Here is a 20,908-nt window from a genome sequence, read left to right as displayed (position 1 = left end):
CATACTTAAGATAATTTAAATTCATTTAAAACTGATGGCTCCCTAGACCAGTGATTCATCAAACGTAGCCTGGGGACTCCAGGGGGCGCTAAGAGGCCAAGGCTAGAGGAGTGCTTGAGGCCAGGAATTGAGACCAACGTGGACAATGAGGTGAGACTCCATCTTTACAAAAAATTTAAAAAATTAACCGGGCTTGGTGGTGCACGCCTATAGGTCCAGCTACTCAGGAGACTGAGGCTGATCGTGCCTCTGCACCCAGCCACTCTAGTCTGGGTGACAATGTCTTTGGTGAAGCAATAAAAATTGCGAATTTTATTAAATTCCAACTCTTGAATACATATCTTTTTAATGTACTGTGTGACAAGATGAGAAGCCCACATCAAGTATTCTGCTGCATCCTGAAGTACAGAGGTTGTCTCCAAGAAAAGCACTTGTGTGACTGAACTGCAAGCCGAACTAGTCACTTTGTAATAGAATACCATTTTTATCAGAATGACTGAAAAGTGTGCTTGCTCAGACTTGAGTATCAACATTTTCTCAAAAATGCCACTACAAGAAAAACAACTGACAGTATTTGTTGCTAATGATAAAATTTGAGTTTTCAACCAAAAATTGGAATTTGGGGAAAATCTGTATTGAATATTATAAGTTTCCCAGTACTAAAGTATGAGATCATTCGTGCTATTATTAAATAGGATTTTAAAAGTATTATATACTGAAATGAGTAAAAATTTGGAAGAACTCTGTGACTCAATGAACCGGTATTTTCCAAATGAGCAATGCAATGCACGATGCTACAAAATCCACTTAGAGTACAGATGGACCAGTGCCTTTTAATGTAATACATTTTCACAGTTCATTGATAGGGTTTCAGATTCTACTCTGTAACTAGCCTTTAAGAAACTAGGATTTGTCAAGCTTTGCTCTAATATCACTGAATACCCACAATTATTTGAAAAGGCTGTCAAAATGCACCTCCCCTTTTCCAACTGCATATCTATGTGAAGCCAGATTTTCTTCATATTCTTTAACCAAAATAATGTATTGGAACAGATTGAATTCAGAGGCAGATAAGAATATCCAGCTGCCTTCTATTGAGCCAGATGTGTGTGTGTGTGTGTGTGTGTGTGACGGGGTCTCACTGTCACCCAGGCTGGAATGCAGTGGTGCGATCATGGCTGACTGCAGTCTCAACCTCCCAGGCTCAAGCGATCTTCCCACTTCAGCCTACCAAGTAGCAGCTGGGACTACGGCCGTATGCCACCATGCCCAGCTAATTTTTAAATTTCTTGTAAAGACTGGGTCTTGCTATGTTGCCCAGACTGGTCTCTAACTTCTGGGCTTAAGTGATCCTCCCATTTCAGCTTCCCAAAGTGCTGGGATTACAGGTGTGGGCCACCATGGCCAGCCTAAGCCCGATACTAAATAGATGTGCAAAGATGAAAACAATGCTGTTTTCTCATTCGTTTTACAAAACAGTTATTTTCAAAAAAAATGTTATTTATATTAATGTATGTTGGGCTTATTGTTATTTTCAGAAGAATAACCAAATGTAATTTGTGTTTTAATTTTAATATGATAAATATTGGTAGGTAAATCCGCAAATAAAAGCATTTTGGGGTCATCAATAATTTTCTGGAGTGTAATGGGGTCTTGTAACCAAAGAGTTTGAGAAGCACTGCTCTAACCGGATGGGAACTTAGGACATGTTGAGCAGTGGGCTGGAGCGACTTGAGATGGGTATCAGAGGAGAGAAGTGAGTCTACCTAATTCCAGAAAGAGACAAGAGAAAAAACGCACAGGCCAAAGGCCACGTAATTGCCACACCTGAATGTGTTTCTTGTTACAAATGGTGGGGACTGGAGCAGAGGTTTCAAGGGTTGGGACAAGTTCTTTCTTGGAGGAGTAATATACTGGACCTAGGGCTGGTAAGCATAAGATATCCTTTTCTTGAGATGTGAGGTTCAAAAATTCCAGATGGATGATTTTTTTTAGCCACTTAATATATTTAACCAAAAAATTCAAATTAAGTATATTTTGGGCCATTAGATTTTATACTTTCATTTGATAGCCAAATAAAATTACCACCGAATCAAAGACTATATAAAGTTTTTAAACCTAAAAGAACTAGTCACCCAAAGAGCCAGAGAATCAGAGATAAAGGGGTTAAGATTATTTACTTCTTTCCTCAAAATTTTTCTGATTTGATTATGTAACTTACATGACATCGGTTTTCTTTTTGTTGTTGCTGTTGTTGTTGTTTTGAGATGGAGTCTTACTCTGTTGCCCAGGCTGGAGTGCAATGGCATAATCTCAGCTCTCTGCAACCTCTGCCTCCTGGGTTCAAGTGATTCTTTTGCCTCAGCCTCCCAAGGAGCCGGGATTACAGGTGCATGCCACCATGCCTGGCTACTTTTTGTATTTTTAGTAGAGATGGGGTTTCACCAGGCTGGTCTTGACTCCTGACCTCAGGTGATCTGCCTGCCTAGGCCTCCCAAAGTGCTGGGATTAGAAGTGTGAGCTACCGCAAATGGCCTTTTTTCTTTTTTTTTTTTTTTTGAGATGGAGTCTCACTTTGTCACCTGGTCTGGAGTGCAGTGGTGCGATCTTGGCTCACTGCAACCTCCACCTCCAGATTCAAGCAATTCTCCCACCTCAACCTCCCAAGTAGCAGGGACTACAGGTGTACCTCATCTGCCCAGCTAATTTTTGTATTTCTAGGAGAGATGGCGTTTTGCTATGTTGGCCAGGCTAGTCTTGAACTCCTGACCTCGTGATCTGCCTGCCTCAGCCTCCCTAAATGTTGGGATTACAGGTGTGAGCCCAGGAAGAAATACGTGCCTCTAAGTGGAATACCATGTACCCTGTGACACACCAGGATCTAAGGATAAACGTTCACTAGAAGTCACAAACCATTAAAATCAAAAGACCACTTTTTTTCACTTGATCTGTATTTGGGTGTTTGGAGGCATTCCTTATAAGTCGAATATAGTTTTCAGGACATCCAGTTAGAAACTTCTCCATCTAGGTCCCAAGGACAATACTCAAAATATTCTGCCTTAGAGAATGAAAGCATGATTCTGGTATCCATCCGGTGCAAGCAGAAACAACCAGGAGTGACAGCTATGTGGCCTTTTACCTATGTCCCACTGTCTCTTGTTTTTTGGGGGAAAACTTTGTTAATAGGTAGAACTACTTTCCATTTCCTGACACACAACAGGTCCCATTTCTCAACGAATGGTAGGCATTTCAACACTCAAAGTAAAGCAGGCATCTTCTCAACTTCTAGCAGCTATAGAATCAAAGGATGTGAATTCCATTTTTTACTGTTTAAAGGGGTATATAACCAGCAGACTGAAGTAATAAGGCCTAAAAAGGTTGGGTCTCAATTTCAAAATTAATAAGGTCAGAAAAGACTTTTAGCTATAAGGTAGTCAGGTAATTGAATCTAGTGTTAGAATAAAGAAATAAAGTATTATTAAAAAAAAATTTTTTGAGACAGAGTCTCACTCTATTGCCCAGGCTGGAATGCAGTGGCACAATCTCAGCTCACCGCAGCCTCTGCCTCCCAGGTTCAAGGGTTCTCCTGCCTCTGCCTCCTAAGTAGCTGGGATTACAGGCACATGCCACCACACCCATCTATTTTTTTTGTATTTTTAGTAGAGATGAGGTTTCACCATGTTGGCCAGGCTGGTCTCAAACTCCTGACCTTAAGTGATTTGCCCATCTTGGCCACCCAAAGTGTTGGGATTACAGGCATGAGCCATCGTGCCCAGCCAAAGCGTGACTTTCAATTAAAGTTTTTGACATGAAGCAAGGTAAAACTAGTAGACAATGCTATCTTATTCTTTCAATTCTTCGAACTGAAGCAATTTAGTTTTAGAAGAAAAGACCATGTTTTATGCCTTTAAAATATTTATACAGTAGATCATTACATATTATTTTTGAAAACATTATTACATATTATTTTTGAAATCATTTTTCAACAAATATTTACTGAGCACCTACTCTAAGCACTGGTAGCCAAAGATAAATTCTTTCACTTGATGGGAAACTAAGCCAAGCACTGGGCTGGGCTCTAAGGATGCGGCAAGGGCCAGGATGGCAAGGTCTACCTTCAGGGAGCTCCCAGGAACAACTAGCAACGATTCAGTAGGTAAAAGAAAGGAGGGACCAACAGGAATTAGATGAAAAGGAGCACTTGGGAATCTTCCCAGAAATTTGTCATAAAATGAAGCACACTAGTTTTCAAAGTCTTAGGCAGCAGCTGAAGACGATGAAGACAATGTAGATGTCCCAGAGAGGACACACCCGTGATGATTAGTATTGGTGGGAGAAGATGGTTAAAAAGCTCTTACGGCTACTGTAGCCATGCCCCAGGTCATGTTGCAGGCGCGCGCACGTGTGTGTGTGTGTGTGTGTGTGTGTGTGTGTGTGTGTGTGTTTCCTGGTCCTATACTCATAGCCAAGGTTACAAAATAGAGTGGTGTATTTAGAGAAAAAAAAATTAATGAAACTTTTATTTTTATGTATATTGCTACATTTCTACTAGGATGTAAAAGCATAAACTAAATTTATAATAACTATATTTCTATTGATTCCAAAGATAAATTCTTTCACCTGATAGAAAACTAAAACATTTTATGAGTATAAAAATAAAAACTTGAATAGAATTATGGCCTGCTTTATACTATCTGCTTCCCAGTAATTTTCTGAGCAAGATATTTTATAGATTTTTTTTTCCTATGAAGATTTGGAGATAATGTTTCAACATTTTGACCCTGTCCTTTAATAAAACTCCACAGTAAACCAATAGTGTATAGGAGAATTACCAGCTGAATTTACATTTTAGCCAAGCCTTTGGCAGAAAAAAGAAACACTGCCATTTGGATCAGGACCCCTGGATTCCAGGACCGTATTTCCACGAATGGACTAATATGCATAGATGGATGTAAGCACAAAGAAAATGATAACGACATTTACCAAGCACATATGCTGTGCAGGGCCCTGGGCTATGTATCTCTCGAAGATTATTCAGTTCATATTTCCACACCACGACGAGGTAGGTGATGAAGAATCCACGCCTAGGAAGAGTTAAGAAACCCATCAGTGAACAGTAGCTGGGCTGAGTACAAGCCAGGCAGTCTGACAGCAGTTCCATAGCCATGGAAGAAATCTGAGCTCTTCAGAAGAAAAATGTTACCGAAAGACCAGCTTCTCCACTCAAAAATTATTTTAAGTAAATCTGCTCTGTCTTATATTAATTCATATTACTTATGTTACAAAATGTCTATTCTTCCCAAGTGCCACAGTTCTGAAAACTAATCACTGGTACTTTATCTGTCATTTCTTATCTGAGATGATTTCCAAAATATAATTCTGTGGGGTAGACCGGTATTGTTTTCTTCATGAGAGGAAGAAACAAAGGTCATTGGAAAGTGTGAGCTGACCAAGATGATGGGTGTGACAGCTCCCAAACTTTCAGTTAGCCCAGTCTGCCTAACTCCACCATACCTCAGCTCCCAAAGATCTCATAAAACTTCATCCAATGTTTATTCAAGGGCATTGTTTTTCATTAAAAATGAATAAACAACTTTCAGTACCAGATAACCTAGGACCTGCAGTTTCATAGATAGGGTGAATTACATGAACCTTAGTGTTTCCCAGCGTTCATTTTTTCTCTGTATTATCCACAGGCTTCTCCACTCATCACAAGAAGACCAACATGTTAGTTACCTACTTGTCTCTTTTTCAAAGACAGTTTTGTGCCCATACTGCAAGAGAGGACACAGTACCCATACCTACATTTCATCCATTCAGATGTGAACGTAGGATTCCCTCAAATCTCATTTATTGCGATTGAAGAAAGAGTAATCCTGCATCTATATATACTAGAGGTCAAGATCAACAAATTGAGACTATAATCACAATCTATGTGAAAACATGACACCATCCTTTTGAGTTTTCTCCATTTCCAAAGCAACACTTTTTCATGGTTTGCTGAAGTTCTAAATAGTTTTAAGGTGCTAGTATAAAAGCAATCACTTTTTTTTTTGAGACAATCTCACTCTGTCGCCCAGGCTAGAGTGCAGTGGTATGATCTCAGCTCACTGCAACCTCTGCTGCCGAGGTTCAAGCAATTCTCCTGCCTCAGCCTCCCAAGCAGCTGGGATTACAGGCGCCTGCCACCGCACCTGGCTAATTTTTATATTTTTAGCAGAGATGGGGTTTCATCATCTTGGCCAGGCTGGTCTTGAACTCCTGACCTCGTGATCCACCTGCCTCAGCCTCCCAAAGTGCTGGGATTACAGGCGTGAGTGACCTCACCTGGCCAAAAGCAATCACTTTTTATTTTGTATTTATAACACACACACACACCCCTCTTCGTGTTGGAATTCACAAGAAATTACCCAAAGAAATTTGAAAAAGAGTATGTATACATAAAAAAAAACTCTTAATGTATAAAGGAGAAAAAATATTTTGAATGTGAAAACAAGATTGAGGAAACAGGTGAAGAAGGAAAAACAGAGGTTTGTCCATTTAATTTTATCACTCATTGGGCCCTGCATTCTGGATATTCAGGTAGAGAACACAACTTAGATTTTTTTTTTTTTTTTTTTTTTTTGGTATGAAATCTCCTCCTAAACACTTTCTTTTCTTTTCTTTCTTTCTTTTTTTTTTGAGACAGTCTCGTTCTGTTGGCCAGGCTGGAGGGCATTGGTGTGATCTCAGCTGACAGCAGCCTTTGCCTCCCAGGTTCAAGCAATTCTCCTGCCTCAGCCTTCCAATTACCTGGGATTACAGGCTCCCACCACCATGTCCAGCTAATTTTTGTATTTTTAGTAGAGCCTAGATTTTATCATGTTGGTCAGACTGGTCTTGAACTCCTGACCTCAGGTGATCCACCTGCCTTGGCCTCCCAAAGTGCTGGGATTACAGGTGTGAGCCACTGTGCCGGGTCTACTCCTAAACACTTTCTAAAGTTTCAGATGTGGCAAATTTCCAATTTTCTAACTTCAGTGAAAAATACCACTCTGCATTCTTTTAACTATCTAGTTATAGCAGCTACAAAAGTGTATTTTATCTTAAAATGCAAGCTTTTCAAGAGAAACTATTTTAGAGTCACCTCTTTTTGATAGACAGCTGTGGCATATTTTAAAATTAACTTATAAAGACATCTAATCTTGTTATCTTTGGGAAAGTATTTTGATTATAGACACACGCACACACACAGAGTTTCAGTTATGTCTGGGACAGACTTAACTATAGACAGACTATAAAGGAAATGGTAAATGATAGAATGTTGATGAATGACAGAAAGCTCATCCAATTCCTATTACACTTCTACTTTTTCTGGAAAAGGCAGAACAAAAGCTGGCAGGAAGGAATCAATAGTCCAAATGGGTGAAGAGATTCTAGAAAAAAACATAGTTACTATAAATATATTCCAATATCCTTGCCTGGATTAGTTTCTTCCAGAGAACTAAGCATCTCCAAATAAAGTCTCTGCAGGTTGCCATCAGAGGAGCTGAGGCAAATGAAAGGGAGGCTGGAAGACCAGAGACAGGTGATTTTTATCTTTAAATAAGGAGAGTCAGATGGTCCCACAGCCTGCAGACTGATGAAACTGACATAATCCTGGGCAGCATTCTGGGATGGATTATTGAAAGGTAGGGCCTGTGAGTATTTAGGGGAAAAAGGGTAATCTCCAGGAACCAGCAAGAATTCACCAAGAATAATTCATGTTAGATTCATCTTATCTTTTTTCACAGAATAAGTGGGAGATTGTGGAAATATGTGAAGCAATCTAGATTTCGGAAGGACAAGCAATAAGGTTTTCACGACTTTTTTGTGGGTAGACAGGAAAAATAAATACAAATGAATTAATTATTCATTTAACAAATATTGGGTTGCTACAAAAGTAATTGCGGTTTTTGACATTGGAAGTAATGGCCAAAACCGCAATATTGCACCAACCTAATAAATATCCTGCTCCATATTAAGCCCTGTCCTAGGCATTGATGATAAAACAGCAAACGATAGATATGGTCTCTGCCCTCAGAGATCCTCAAGAGGGACAGTCAAAACCCAAAAGCCAAATAAATAACATAAGTGCAAGTTTTTGTGTAATACAGACTATAAAGACAACAGAGGCAGAGCAGAGACAGAGAGTGGGAGGCAATCTCCTTTAAATGGCATGAGCAGGTCTGAAGAGGTAACACTGAGGCTTAGGTGTAAAGAATGAAAGGAATCTACTTTGCTACAAGGAACAGTGGGAAGATGACAGTTTCAGGAAGGGTAGCATGTGCAAAGGCCCCGAGGAAGGAAACATACTGGAATGAGGGAGCTTTGAAAGGCGGCCAGTGTGTCAGGGGAGTGGTATGGGAATTGCTGTGCTAGATTAAGGTTGGAGAAATTGGCAGGGGCACGCCCCAAATAAACTGGTGACCAGTTCTTTCAACTCTTTTACCAGTGGTTTAGAAACCATTTTTATCAGTTATGTATATCCTATTGTCTTGAAATACAATATAAGAGAACGAAGCATAGAAAGAAATGTTAATTTGGTTGACAAAAGGAGAATCCAAAGAGGAAACTATAGTGGATAAGCGCTTAGGCTTTGATCTCAGCCCAGTGTTGGAAATCTAGCTCTAACATTCTCTCTATGACCTTAGACAAGTTATCTAACCCCTCTAAGCCAGGTATCAAAGACAAGTATAGGGCCAGGACAGTGGCTCACGCCTGTAATCTCAGCACTCTGGGAGGCCAAGGAGGGCGGATCATTTGATGTCGGGAGTTCGAGACCAGCCTGGCCAACACAGCAAAGCCCCATTTCTACTAAAAATACGAAAATTAGCCAGGACGGGTGGTGTGCACCTGTAATCCCAGCTACTCGGGAGGCTGAGGTGGGAGAATCTCTTGAACCCGGGAGGTGGAGGTTCGCGTCACTCCACTCACTCCAAGCTGGGCAACAGAATGACTCCATCTCAAAAAAAAAAAGACAAGTATAGGATGAGACCCAGGCAGCTCAGTTAAATCTTCTATATTACACAATAATCTGCCCAATGCATCAGGTTATAGGTGGTTCATTTGGTGACCAGGAAACTATTGTGGTAGCTTTCTCCCAGGATTATTTTAAATACATTATCCAGCCTCTGAAAGAATTGTTTATAGACCAAATGTAGGCCCTTATATTTATTTTGCTTATATCACCAATAAACTATAGTGCCTCACAAATTATCTGTCTGAACGATTGAGAAACTTAGCAGAGCCAAATTCTAGAAATTAATTTTAGCCTTTCAGTTCTATTATCATCACTGGGAAAGAAACTGCTACTATACCCAAGTATTTCTCTATTCCTTTAGTGCCATTAAAATTTAATACTGTTGCAATTACATCTAAAGCTACTTAAAAATATTTTTTAAATTAGGTGGCAAACCTTTAAAATATTCAAGTTCAATTTTTAAAAATGATTTAAAGGGTTAATAAAAGCACAATAAATTTAAAACAATTCACCCTTTTAAAAATAGAAGCAAATAAAATGTTAGGTAGGATTAAGGGCATAACTGTTTGTATTTTAAGACAGGTAAGAAAAAAATTAAACCATTCAGTGTAATGATAGATTTACAAAAACAACCGTAAAATCTTGGGTTGCTAGCTGGGAAGGAATATTCAGTAAAAATACCCAGAAAAATAAATGTCAGGCAGTAATGCTATACATTTCTAAATATACTACTACTAAGCAACAAAAAATTCAAAGCAGGCCAGGGATGGTGGCTCATGCCTGTAATCCTAGCACTTTCCTGAGGCTCAGGAGTTTGAAACCAGCCTGGCCAACATGGTGAAACCCTGTCTCTACTAAAATGCAAACAGTTAGCTGAACATGGCGGCGCGCAGCTGCAGTCCCAGCTACCTTGGAGGGGAGGCAAGAGAATTGGTTGAACCCGGGAGGCACAGATTGCAGTGAGCCAAGATTACGCCACTACGCTCCAGTCTGGGCGACAGAGGGAAACTCTGTCTCCAAAGAAAAAGAAAAAAAGAATTCAAAGCAGTTTTCATACTTAGTAAAATTGAGAAATGAGAAAAAACTACATCAATTATAGAAGTATTTCGGAGGTTAAAGTCAGCAACTCCCTCTTAAGATTGTGCCACCTTTTCTCGGCATTTTGTCAAGTAAAAGTGTTTTTGATGTTGCTTTTTTTCATGTTCCTATTTTCTCTACATAAGCATAGTTAGTAGTGATAGTTTTCCTTATTTGATCAAATCTTCATATTTTCTGCATTAAAATGTGCCTTTTAAAATGCTATCGGTAATTAAAATGTTGTCCATAGAAAAGTTACCCTAGTTTTCTCTATGTATGCATAGTTAGTAGTGAAGTTTCCCTTATTTGATAAAATATTTATTCATTTTTTGCATTAAAATGTGTCGTTTAAAATGTTATCCATAATTGGATATCCATAATATCCAATATACATGTCCTACTTTACTGTAGTTCAGGAGTTTGAAACCAGCTTGGCCAATATGGTGAAATCCCATCTCCACTAAAATGCAAAAAATGAGCTGGGCATGGTGGTGTGCACCTGTAGTCTCAGCTACCTGGGAGGCTGAGGCACGAGACCTGCTTGAACCCCAGAGGCAGAGGTTGCAGTGGGCCGAGATTGCGCCATTGTGCTCCAGCCTGGGCGACAGAGGGAAACTCTATTTAAAAAAAAAAAAAAAAGTAATATACTTAGTTTACTGTGAGACACGTATATTAAATGAGAAATACAGCTTGGCTTATGATTTGCTTAAATTTGGAGAAACTATCAAACATCTAACTAGAAGTCTCCTAGGCAAGCAAACTGCTTGCTTTTCCTTACTGAAAATTAAGTTGATTTTTCTTCTGCAACTTCTCTTACATGTGCTCCTGTTTGATTCCAAAGCTAGCGACATGACCCAGGCAAATTTCACAGGACTCCTGACTCCAGTCCCTCTTGGTTATAGGCTATCTTACAGCTGCTGCCATAATGTCTAAATCTTTCTTGCTGCAGAGCCTAGGTAATTTCAGACTGTTCAGTCTAGCGTATGCTACAATCACCTGATTCCTCCACCACAATCCTGACCCTCTTCTTTTGCTACCTGCCACTCTACTTCTGCACCTGGCTTCTCCATCATCTGCTGCTAAATGAAATTCTCATTTTTGTGATAAAAGAAACCCAATACCTTCCCGAATCATCCCTACTCAACTTGGGTTACTTTTCTGTTTTTTCTTTATCACCAATGAAACCAGTTTTTACTTAATTACTTTATGTCCATATGTTCTCATAACTATACATTTATATAGTTGCCTACATCCCCACCAGTTTATAAACTTAGTCAAGGGTCTTCATCTTCTACTGAAATCCTATTTCGAAAAAACCCTTCAGTAACTGACTCAAGATGTACAACTTTCTTTTATAAAATATGATTTTTAAAACTGTGAAAATATATGAAAAATATGAAAAGGAATGTAACAAATATTAATAGCAGTTACCTCTGGAAAATTTCAAAATGGGAGTTGGGAGGGGCAGGGCTGGTGGTAGTAACGTACCTCAATATATACCCATTACCTAAAATTGTGACTGGCACATGGGTCTTCAATGAGTATTTGCTGAATGAATGACCAGAGTCTAAATGTCCAGTCAACAGTATGAACTGTTTTGGATAGGTTCTTTTACAATCTTTAGTGCTTCTTAAATATTCCATAATGAACTTGGATTTCTCATATAAAAATTCACACTAAAAAAGATACACAAACAAATCTGACACAGAAAGCATGACAACCAAATGTGATGTGGATAAAGTTTTAAAATTCAGTGCAAGGTTTGATTCCAGTATTTTAAAACTTTTTGGAAGACAAGTCCTCTATTCAAAGCAGATGGCTTTTAAAACATCTAATGATACAGAATCCTGAATTGACAAACTAAGATAAATGTTGCCATAATTATTTCCTCTAAAGAAATTCTTAATCCCATGCAAAATCCCTGGCTGTTGCATCCTGTTCTGTGGCTTTAAATACTATCAATATAGTGATTCCCCATTTTATTTTTAATATATATTTTTAGAGACAGGATGTGACTGTGTCTCAAGTGATCCTCCTGCCTCAGCCTCTCAAGTAGCTAGGACTACAGGCATGTACCAACCCACCCAGCTAATTTGTAGAGATGGGGTCTTGCTATGTTGCCCAGGCTGGTCTCAAAATCCTGGTCTCAAGTGATTCTTCTGCCTTGGCCTCCCAAAAGTGCTGAGGTTACAGGTGTGAGCCACCGTGCCTGGTCTAGTCATTCCCCACTTTAATTTTCTCCCTTAAACTCTCCACTCATATATCCAACTGCCTACTATGCAATGTCTCTTAGGATTATTAATAGGAATCTCAAAACTCAATACTTCAAGGCAGAATTTGATTTATATCCTCCGATTTGCTCCTCCATTGGTTTTCTTAAATCTCAGCTAATGGTAGCACCACCCTTCTCACACCCAAAACTGGAGTCATCTTTGATCTTTTTCTTCTTGTTCACATCTAATCCATCGCCATATCTTATCAGCTCTACCACGAAAATATGCCCCAATTCTGACTTCTCCCCATGACTATCACCTCGTCCAGGGTCCCACCATCTCTCACCTGAATGACCGTAAGTCTAGTCCTCACCTTGTTCCACTGGTCTTTTCTCCACTGACAAGAGAAATTTACAACACACCACACGTCTCCTTCACTTAAAACCCTCCAATGGCTTCCCATCACAATCAAAATAACATCCTAAATCCCTCACTATAGGCTTATAGCCTTAAATGGTCAGGCCCTTGCCAGTCTCTAGAACCTCATCATTTATTATTCTCCTCCTTACTCAATGGACTTACCTTACTGGCATTCTTTCTTTCTCAGCAAATAATTCCATTTCTGCTTTGGGGACTAGTTTTATTGTTCTCTTCATCTAGAATGATTTGTTCTTTGATCTTGGTCTAATTTTCCTATCATTCAAGGTTACGACCCTATAAAATTCTGTCCTCTACCACTATATTCTGCCTCATTTTATTCACAGCTTCAGAAATTATTTTGTATTTCACTGCTCTCTTATCTACTAGAATTCAATAAACTCCAGAAGGCAGTAAAACTTTGTCTTGTACCCCAATGCACCCCCATTACTTAAAATAGTGAGTGGCACACAGGTCTTCAATAAATATTTGTTGAGTGCATGGCTGAAGAGAGTCTTCACGTTCAATCAAGCGTCCAGGGCATGAAAACAAAACAGTTGCTCCAACTCATCTATGCTTTGCAATAGCAACATCTCCTCCCGTCCACCACAAATAGCCAGCTACCTCCCACAAAAATTCCACCCCAAATCTCTTTAGAATATACTATTTTAAAAGTCTATGTTCTGGATCAGCTGTTGCAAATTATAAAACAAAACCAGAGTCTCAAATGCATGTAGCTTTTATGCACACAGGCCAAGCAGCATTGCCCTCTTCAGAAACTTTTCTCACCTTTGAGTCAGCCCTTGGTGTACATTTCTATCTAATTTCATCTAAGTAAAACTGCATGTGCTGGGGTACAGATAAGCAAACAAACTGGTGCTATTTGCCCTATATTAACGCTCTCAAAGATGAACCTGGCTCTGTATCCTTCTTAGGAGGGTCCTATGGCCGGGTGCAGTGGTTCACGCCTGTAATCCCAGCAATTTAAGAGGCTGAGGCAGGTGGATCACCTGAGGTCAGGAGTTTGAGAACAGCCTGGCCAACATGGTGAAACCCTGTTGCTACTAAACATACAAAAATTAGCTGGGTGTGGTGGCAGGTGCCTGTAATTCCAGCTACTTGGGAGGCTGAGGAGGAGAATGACTAGAACCTGGGAGGCAGAGGTTGCAGTGAGCCAAGATCAGATCACTTCACTCCAGCCTGGACGACAAGAGCAACACTCTGTCTCAAAAAAAAAAAAAAAAAAGGCGGCTCCAGATTCACTGACAGGCTCTTTGGTTCTACCAAAAAGCAGTATTTGCTATAAAAATAAGAGATCTAAGACCAGTCTCAATAAAACTTTCCAAATTAGTGTTTAGTGCCAGAGAGAAAAGAAAGCTTTGGAATAAACATAAATAGCAACCAGATCAAAATGTGAAATTAAAAAATTCATAAGCTTTGGATTTTGTCAAATGAAGGTTAAAATTCAAGTATCAGTTCTTATGGTTCCAGCCATTATAAATCTTATGTAAACATAAGAGGCAAAAACAGATTGGTGTGTAGAGAATGATTATTTGGGTTCAAGTTTTGTCTAAGAAACATAAATTTAATTATGACTCTTAATAACTATTTAATCCAAGCTGCTTTTCTTCAAATATTTTGTACTGTGTTAAGCCAGAAAAGAAAATACAGATGAACTCTTTCTCTTTGTAAGGTGACTGTATTATAAACAAGACTAAAGTAGCAAGGCTAAACTTTAAGTGCAGAGAATAAAATTTGAATAGTACAAGAATACTCTTCAGGTAATATCTATAGCATAAGATCTCTAAATGCTTTTGTATCAGGTGGGAATGCCATCTAAAGTAATATTAACAACATAAATGTATATATGTGCATACATACATAATACACACTTGTACATATGGGGGAAGGGAGAGGTAGGGGTGTGTGTGTGTGTGTGTGTGTGTGTGTGTGTGTGTGTAAGGGAATGAAGAGAATGAATGAGAATGGGTACAAATCAAAGCAACATTTTCTTGGGTTAATTATTTCAACTATAAAGATATATCTCAACTTTTAAAGAAATTCCTGGTTTATATTTAAATGCACTTTAAAAAGACCATAACACTTAAATTCAGTTGACAGGCTACAATGGGATTCAGAAAAGGACACAGTGAATATATAGACTTAGGTGCAATTCATGCTGGTGATTTTTCTTTTTTAAAATGTAAGCCACTAATATTTTAAGAAAAAAATTTAAACCAAAAATTGCATATTAATATTATACACAAACTGAAACAGAAGTGACTTTTAGCACAGTGTACACATGCTTACATAAACTCAAACACATTTAAAACAATTTCCATTTAACACAAGAAAGTTTTAAATACATAAAAGCATTAATATTTTCTATAAAACTACAGTTAGAACATCAATTTGCTACAAGCATATAAAAACATCAAGTGCTTTCTTGGAGTTTCAAGTTTCCTCTCTAAAACACAATCTTGCTTATATATATAGTCCTTTTCCAATAATCAGTATGGACTTTTTTTTTCCTTAAGAGGTTTATTTTCCAGGTACATTATAAGCTCAAGAAAATAGACCCAACAATTACGCAATATAATAATGTCATAACAACTTAATTGCACATAATGCTTTAAAGTAGGTTTGGATGAAGTTCTCAAACACTTTGGTATATGATCTTCAGGGACTTCAATAGAAACAACAGAAATTATAAGTCCCTTCAATCCCCATTTTGCTTTAAAATGGACAAGTCTTTGGTTAAAGTTCTACATTTTGGGCATTTATTTTTAATTAAGATGGTCCCCAAACCAATACACGGTACTGATGTATTACTAATTCACAAGACTTCATTCAATCTGCTTCTGATGCAGTGGGAGGTTACATACTCATTTACTATGTCATTGAATAGTTTCACTCTTTCACTTATAAGCAGAGAAATCAATAGGCTTACTATTTCTCTGTCAGTTCTGTTATAACCTAAACTGTACAGTAATTTGCAGTAACTATACATACTGTTCCACAGTATATGTGATTATGACTGATCAGATGTAGAGCATTAAATTTGGAGTTAGCTTATTCTGATAAGTCAATATTAGACTGTATAATAACTCTGCATTAACTATGGAAAGGTTGTTAGTTAATGCTTATTTAAAAACCCCAAACTATTCCATTTACAAGAGAAATTGTTGCAAATGTATAAAACAGCAGATATACAAGGAGAACACCAAACATACTTTATTAGCACAAAAAAGCAGCCATAACAAGGCACAGCAAGCAGAAACATACATTAGCAGTCAAAGGGTTAGTGTTGCATACAAATATAGCTTTTCTTTTTTGTAGCCTTGGCAATAACCATAGGGATGTAAAATAACATTCTGTAGCAGCAGGTAAGGGAACTATGGAGCACTCACCAGTGGTACAGAGCACATAAACAGAAAGACACAAGAATGGATTTGGCTACTTTAGTGCAAAATGTCTAGGACAGAACTGTAAATTCAGTCCAGTTACTAAGAAGCAAACACTAGAACTTGATATAACTTCCAAAAGAGCTCACTCAAGTAGTAGTACATATTATTCTAAGTGACAAAAAGGTGCTAAGTAAAGTTATTTACAGATATAATGGTTGTACAGTACCTTTTAACTCTGCAATTTAGGTTTCAGATTTTCCATTAAGAATTAACTGCACTGAAATTCCTATAAATTATACTTAAGCAATTCAGCTATGAGAGTTTACAAAAAAGAGATAAATACTGCCATCCAAATTATTAATTACAGTTCAACAATAATCTCAACATCAGCAACCACTGTAGTTACTATCATCTGATTTGTTTGGGCATCTTCTAGTCTCATGTACTTCATGGTTCACAAAATCATCCTGGGCATAGGAAAAGATCCAACTTTTATGAAACAACAATTAGACTGCACATCAACTGAAAAAAAATCACACGCAAGACTACATTGCAGCAGCTATTCCAAATGCCTGTTTTAAGTTAAAGCACTCACTTAAAAAATTAATACCTAGGGCCTTTCAATAAAATCCTACTACTAGCTTTGTAAGTCTGAAATTTTAAGAATGACTACTTAGAAAATCTGGTTTACTTAACAGTACCTTTTGCAGAAGAGAAAAGGTGTCTGATTACAAACTACATCAACACTGAAGTCAACTGCACTATGCCCTTGTGGCCAGAAAATTGCATTTTTTTCTAAAAGGAAGGCAGTCTTTTATTTTTTATTTTTTGGACTTCCAAAGCTTGATTTATAGTAACTACAAACATCACTACTTTTGGAAGGTTATAGAAAAACTCTTAGAAAAAATAATTTCAAACATTACTCACACTGTTGAAATACTCATCCAATATTAATAATTTGTTCTTCAGTAAGAAATAGAATTCTTCATAACAAATGCCCCAGAGTTGCCTCACTCAAATACTACAGCCATTAAAAACCAAACTGTTAGCGAAATCGACACAATGTTTTTGTAGTCTTACTGAACACCTGTAGCTCTATCCTCTGTTGTTCCAATAGGCACCATGTTTATCTGAATAAGTAAGAGCAGGTCGCATCTGACAGATACTAACACTAAGCTTACATACTGTATGAAAAAGCCTAACACTGCTACGTGTGCTTGCTATAAGTGTACTGTCTGATGCACATGAAAGCGGACCTAGTTAACACCCTTTGGGGACAGGAGAGTTTACTTTGCCTTGACTGGTTCTCGTTCCAACCAGCGAACTCTAACTTTTTGTTTATAATGATATTCTTTTAAAAAATCCTGTAACATTGAGGGTAGAGGGAGCCCATCAATGCCATCATACGTAGTGCACCTGCAGATTACCGCACGGCAGATATACTGCAGGCTAAAAGGAAAAGTCCTATTTAGTGATATAGTAAGCAATGGTTCAAAAAACATGCATGAACTTGGATCTTTATAATGTTCTAAAAGTCCTGTTACAGTGGAGGAGTGAAATACACACGGGTCATGGGCATCAAAACTAAAGTTGTGATTCCACTGCTCAATTCGGGCATGCAGGGATCTGTTGTAACGTCGGAAGCTCACAGAGAAGAGGTAGTCCTCTTGTGCAGAGTCCCTGAGCAAAAACGTGCCTTCAGGTTTCCCTTCAAGAAGGGCTTCTGCTTCATAACGGTCCATCACTCCCCAGTAACAGGGATTCCCTGTAATTTGAAGCAAATCAGGCACAAGGCAGTGTATGTAATCAATCTGTGTGTGGACTTTCCAAGCTCCCTGTCTGCTAACATGGGTATGGCTGTCTCCAGATACCTGACGCTGCTTCTGCCTCCGTGACTGCAAACACAGGGTGGTTGCATCCTCTTCTGAGTCACAATTAGCTTGTGGAATTGCAGAACTGTCCCCACTTATTTCAGTCATTCCAGGAGCTAACTTTGGTCCCAGTTTATATAATGGATTAACCTGTGCGGTAGCTTCAAATGTATGTATTTGTGCATTGGGAGGGGGATCAACCCCTTCTTCAATACTAAGCCGCCTTCTCTCTCTAAGCCTATCTTCTTCATCTTCTGTAGAAACCAAAGATGGATCAAATGTATCAAAAAATGTTGAATGTGGGCTCACAGGCGCTGTATGCTGTTTAATCAAATGCCATTTTTGAGCTAAATCGGAACCAGCAGGAAAAGGGCATTTCTCAAGCATTAATTCAGAAAGATGGATTTTTCTTTTATTGGAAAAGAGAGGCTTTGACTGCTTGCTGTAAGTTCTCATGGGAAAACACAAGCCCACAGTATCCTGCAACCGCTGTCTCAGAGAACGACTTCCTACAGTTCTGCTGGAAACACTGTCCATGTCGTGTACAGAACTTACGCCATAGCGCCTCTCTCTCCTTTGAAGTCCACTTCGAGTTCTACCAAACTTTTTATCAGTATCTAATGAACTCTGGGTCTTTGTAGAACAGGAATGTTTTTTCTTCCCACCCCACGGAGCATGTCGAGAGTAGGAATCTCTTCGTGCAAGTCTTGTTCCTGGGGTAACACAAGAATCATTATCCTTTTCAATGCTTATTTCAACAATTTGAGGGATTTCAGTGGCACAATTTTGACTTCTCCTTGAAGAATTCTTTGAAGGGCTTAATCCCAGTTCTAAGGCAACATTTTCTCTTAAGGGACTGCTTTGTTGCTGAGGAGCTGAGTCTCCTATGCTGATGTTTTTCTCTTTGACAGACAAACATCTGTTGGAGTTCATGTCCACATTTTCATTGTGGCTTCCTCCCTCATGACTGAAGAGATTCTGACACCTGTATTTGAAGTTATTCCACATTTTTCCCACTTTATCCATTGATTATAAAATCTAAAGACAAAACAGGAAAAAGAGAAAAATAAATTAATCAAAGTAGCATGTAAAGGTAGCTAATGCAGTGCCCATGCCCCTTCCCATTCAGAATTTCAGTGATACTGGCCAAGAGTTCACTGAAGCAATGAAGCAGTTCACTGCCCTGCTGAAGTGATGAGGCGCGTGTTCTATTGGGCAGCAGGAAAGCCACAGGGCCTTTTAGGCACTGACCTGTTCAAGCCAGTCCTTACTTCCCATTTCCCTTCCAGTAGCATATTTTGAACTCAGGTGAAAGGAAATAAACACTCTTAAACTCTGGTTTCTTTTTCCTGTGCATCAACCTGTCTCCTTAATTTGAATATTACAAAGACAAAATATGCTCCATATTGTTGAAACACACTTCTATACAGCTTTTCAAAAGTTATAACCAGGAGCACATTTGTGTAACACAGTAAAATTAGTTCAAAACCTTTAATTAGTAGCAATCTTCCCAATTTCATGTAACCAGTTCCTTGTGATTCTAAGGTTTACAGCTTCATCACTTACAAAACACCCTTATCTTCCCTCTCACTCTATAACATATCAAATGTATCCATGGTTTTGAAGAAGCAGTTTGAGTACAAAAGAAATAAACTACAAAAATATTTTTCTCTCTTTTTTTTCTTTCTTTTTTTGAGACGGACTCTCATTCTGTGGTTCATGCTGGAGTACAATGGTGCAATTTCAGCTCACTGCAACCTCCACCTTCCAGGTTCAAGTGAATCTCTTGCCTCAGCCTCCCGAATAGCTGGGATTAGAGGTGCGCACCACCATGCCCAGCTAATTTTTGTCTTTTTAGTAGGGATGGGGTTTCACCATGTTGATCAGGCTGGTCTCGAACTCCTGATCTCAGGTGATCCACTGGCCTCAGCCTCCGAAAGTGCTGGGATTACAGGTGTGAGCCACCATGCCCAGCCAGGAAAGGTGTTTTTAAACTTCCCAATTCTTAATCCAGGAAGAGTTTGGAAATTAATAGTAGAGTAACAGAGAAAGACTATGATACTATAGTACTCACAAGAACAAAAACCAAAAACATACAATTTGGCATCTTTATTCTTGTTCCTTAAAAAAAAAATCTAAAGCAGTTTATGACACTTTGCAAATAAATTCTTTTAAGACTACAGTATCAACAGGCACACAACAATATCAACAGTAACTAAATGTCAACATTAAAGAAATGGAAAAACCTAAACTTAAAATTCAATTGGCTTTGTCACATTATGATAGCAGAAAACTTTGGCTGATATCTTGCCATAATTTTGACTTATTATTTTTGTCATAAATGCTTGTATTTTCAAGAAGCTGAGCAGGGATAAGAGAACGATAGAGAATAAACTTTCTTAGAATGAATTGTAGGTCTTCCCATTAGTTTCTCACAGAAAAGGCTCTTGAATTAATGGAAACACAGCACAGAAAATTAATATCTGTGATATCATAAAATGTACTCTCAGATGATTTAATTCTTTATTAAAAGCATACTGTCAGGCACATAGGGAGTTTGCATAGTTGTTAATATATATTAGAATAAAATGTATTAGGCAAAACTGTTAAATCTCAGTAAAGTCTATTTTAGAACACTGCCTCCTCTGTCTTGCAAAAATCTTTTTTGTAAGCCTTTTTATGAGGTTTACGCCATTTGAACTTCACGTGCCTTGTTATCATTTATTATTCTTCTTAAGATCTCAGTTCCTTGCCCGTAGTCCTGTTAATGCAGCCTAATTCCTGCCATATTCTTGGTAACTCCATTATCTTGGTATATGTCCTCTTCCAATATCCTAGCCCTTTTCTATCCTAGTTTCTTCTCATTTATTTTAAAGTTGCTTTTTATTTTTACCTAATTCATATATTGGTAGTTTCAAGGTC

At 38.4% G+C, this 20,908-nt stretch overlaps 1 protein-coding gene and 1 long non-coding RNA gene across 7 annotated transcripts in view; one reads left to right on the top strand and one right to left on the bottom strand.

The window, feature by feature from the left end:
- Positions 1-647: 647 nt before the first annotated feature.
- LOC116524270 lies at positions 648-15,956 on the top strand. The gene is made up of 2 exons (XR_004257246.1): positions 648-1,125; positions 14,629-15,956. It is a non-coding gene; the product is annotated as an uncharacterized LOC116524270 (long non-coding RNA).
- SOCS5 (suppressor of cytokine signaling 5) overlaps positions 14,886-20,908 on the bottom strand; it is a 58,315-nt gene continuing 52,292 nt past the window's right edge. For 4 of the 6 annotated variants that reach the window (XM_032239474.1, XM_032239473.1, XM_032239471.1 and 1 more), the window contains one exon: positions 15,243-19,024. In XM_032239474.1, the coding sequence (XP_032095365.1) occupies positions 17,402-19,012 (1,611 nt within the window). In that variant the 5' untranslated portion in view covers positions 19,013-19,024 and the 3' untranslated portion in view covers positions 15,243-17,401. Of the gene's footprint in view, positions 19,025-20,908 lie in introns of all 6 variants that reach the window. The other 2 variants (XM_032239472.1, XM_032239470.1) reach the window with 2 other exon arrangements.

Source organism: Sapajus apella, unplaced genomic scaffold, assembly GCF_009761245.1.
Source record: "Sapajus apella isolate SASKATOON/1434 unplaced genomic scaffold, GSC_monkey_1.0 scaffold44, whole genome shotgun sequence".
In the NCBI taxonomy this organism is placed as follows: Eukaryota; Metazoa; Chordata; class Mammalia; order Primates; family Cebidae; genus Sapajus; species Sapajus apella.
The sequence above is the reverse complement of the archived record's forward strand: the minus strand, read 5'-3'. Positions and strand labels throughout refer to the sequence as shown.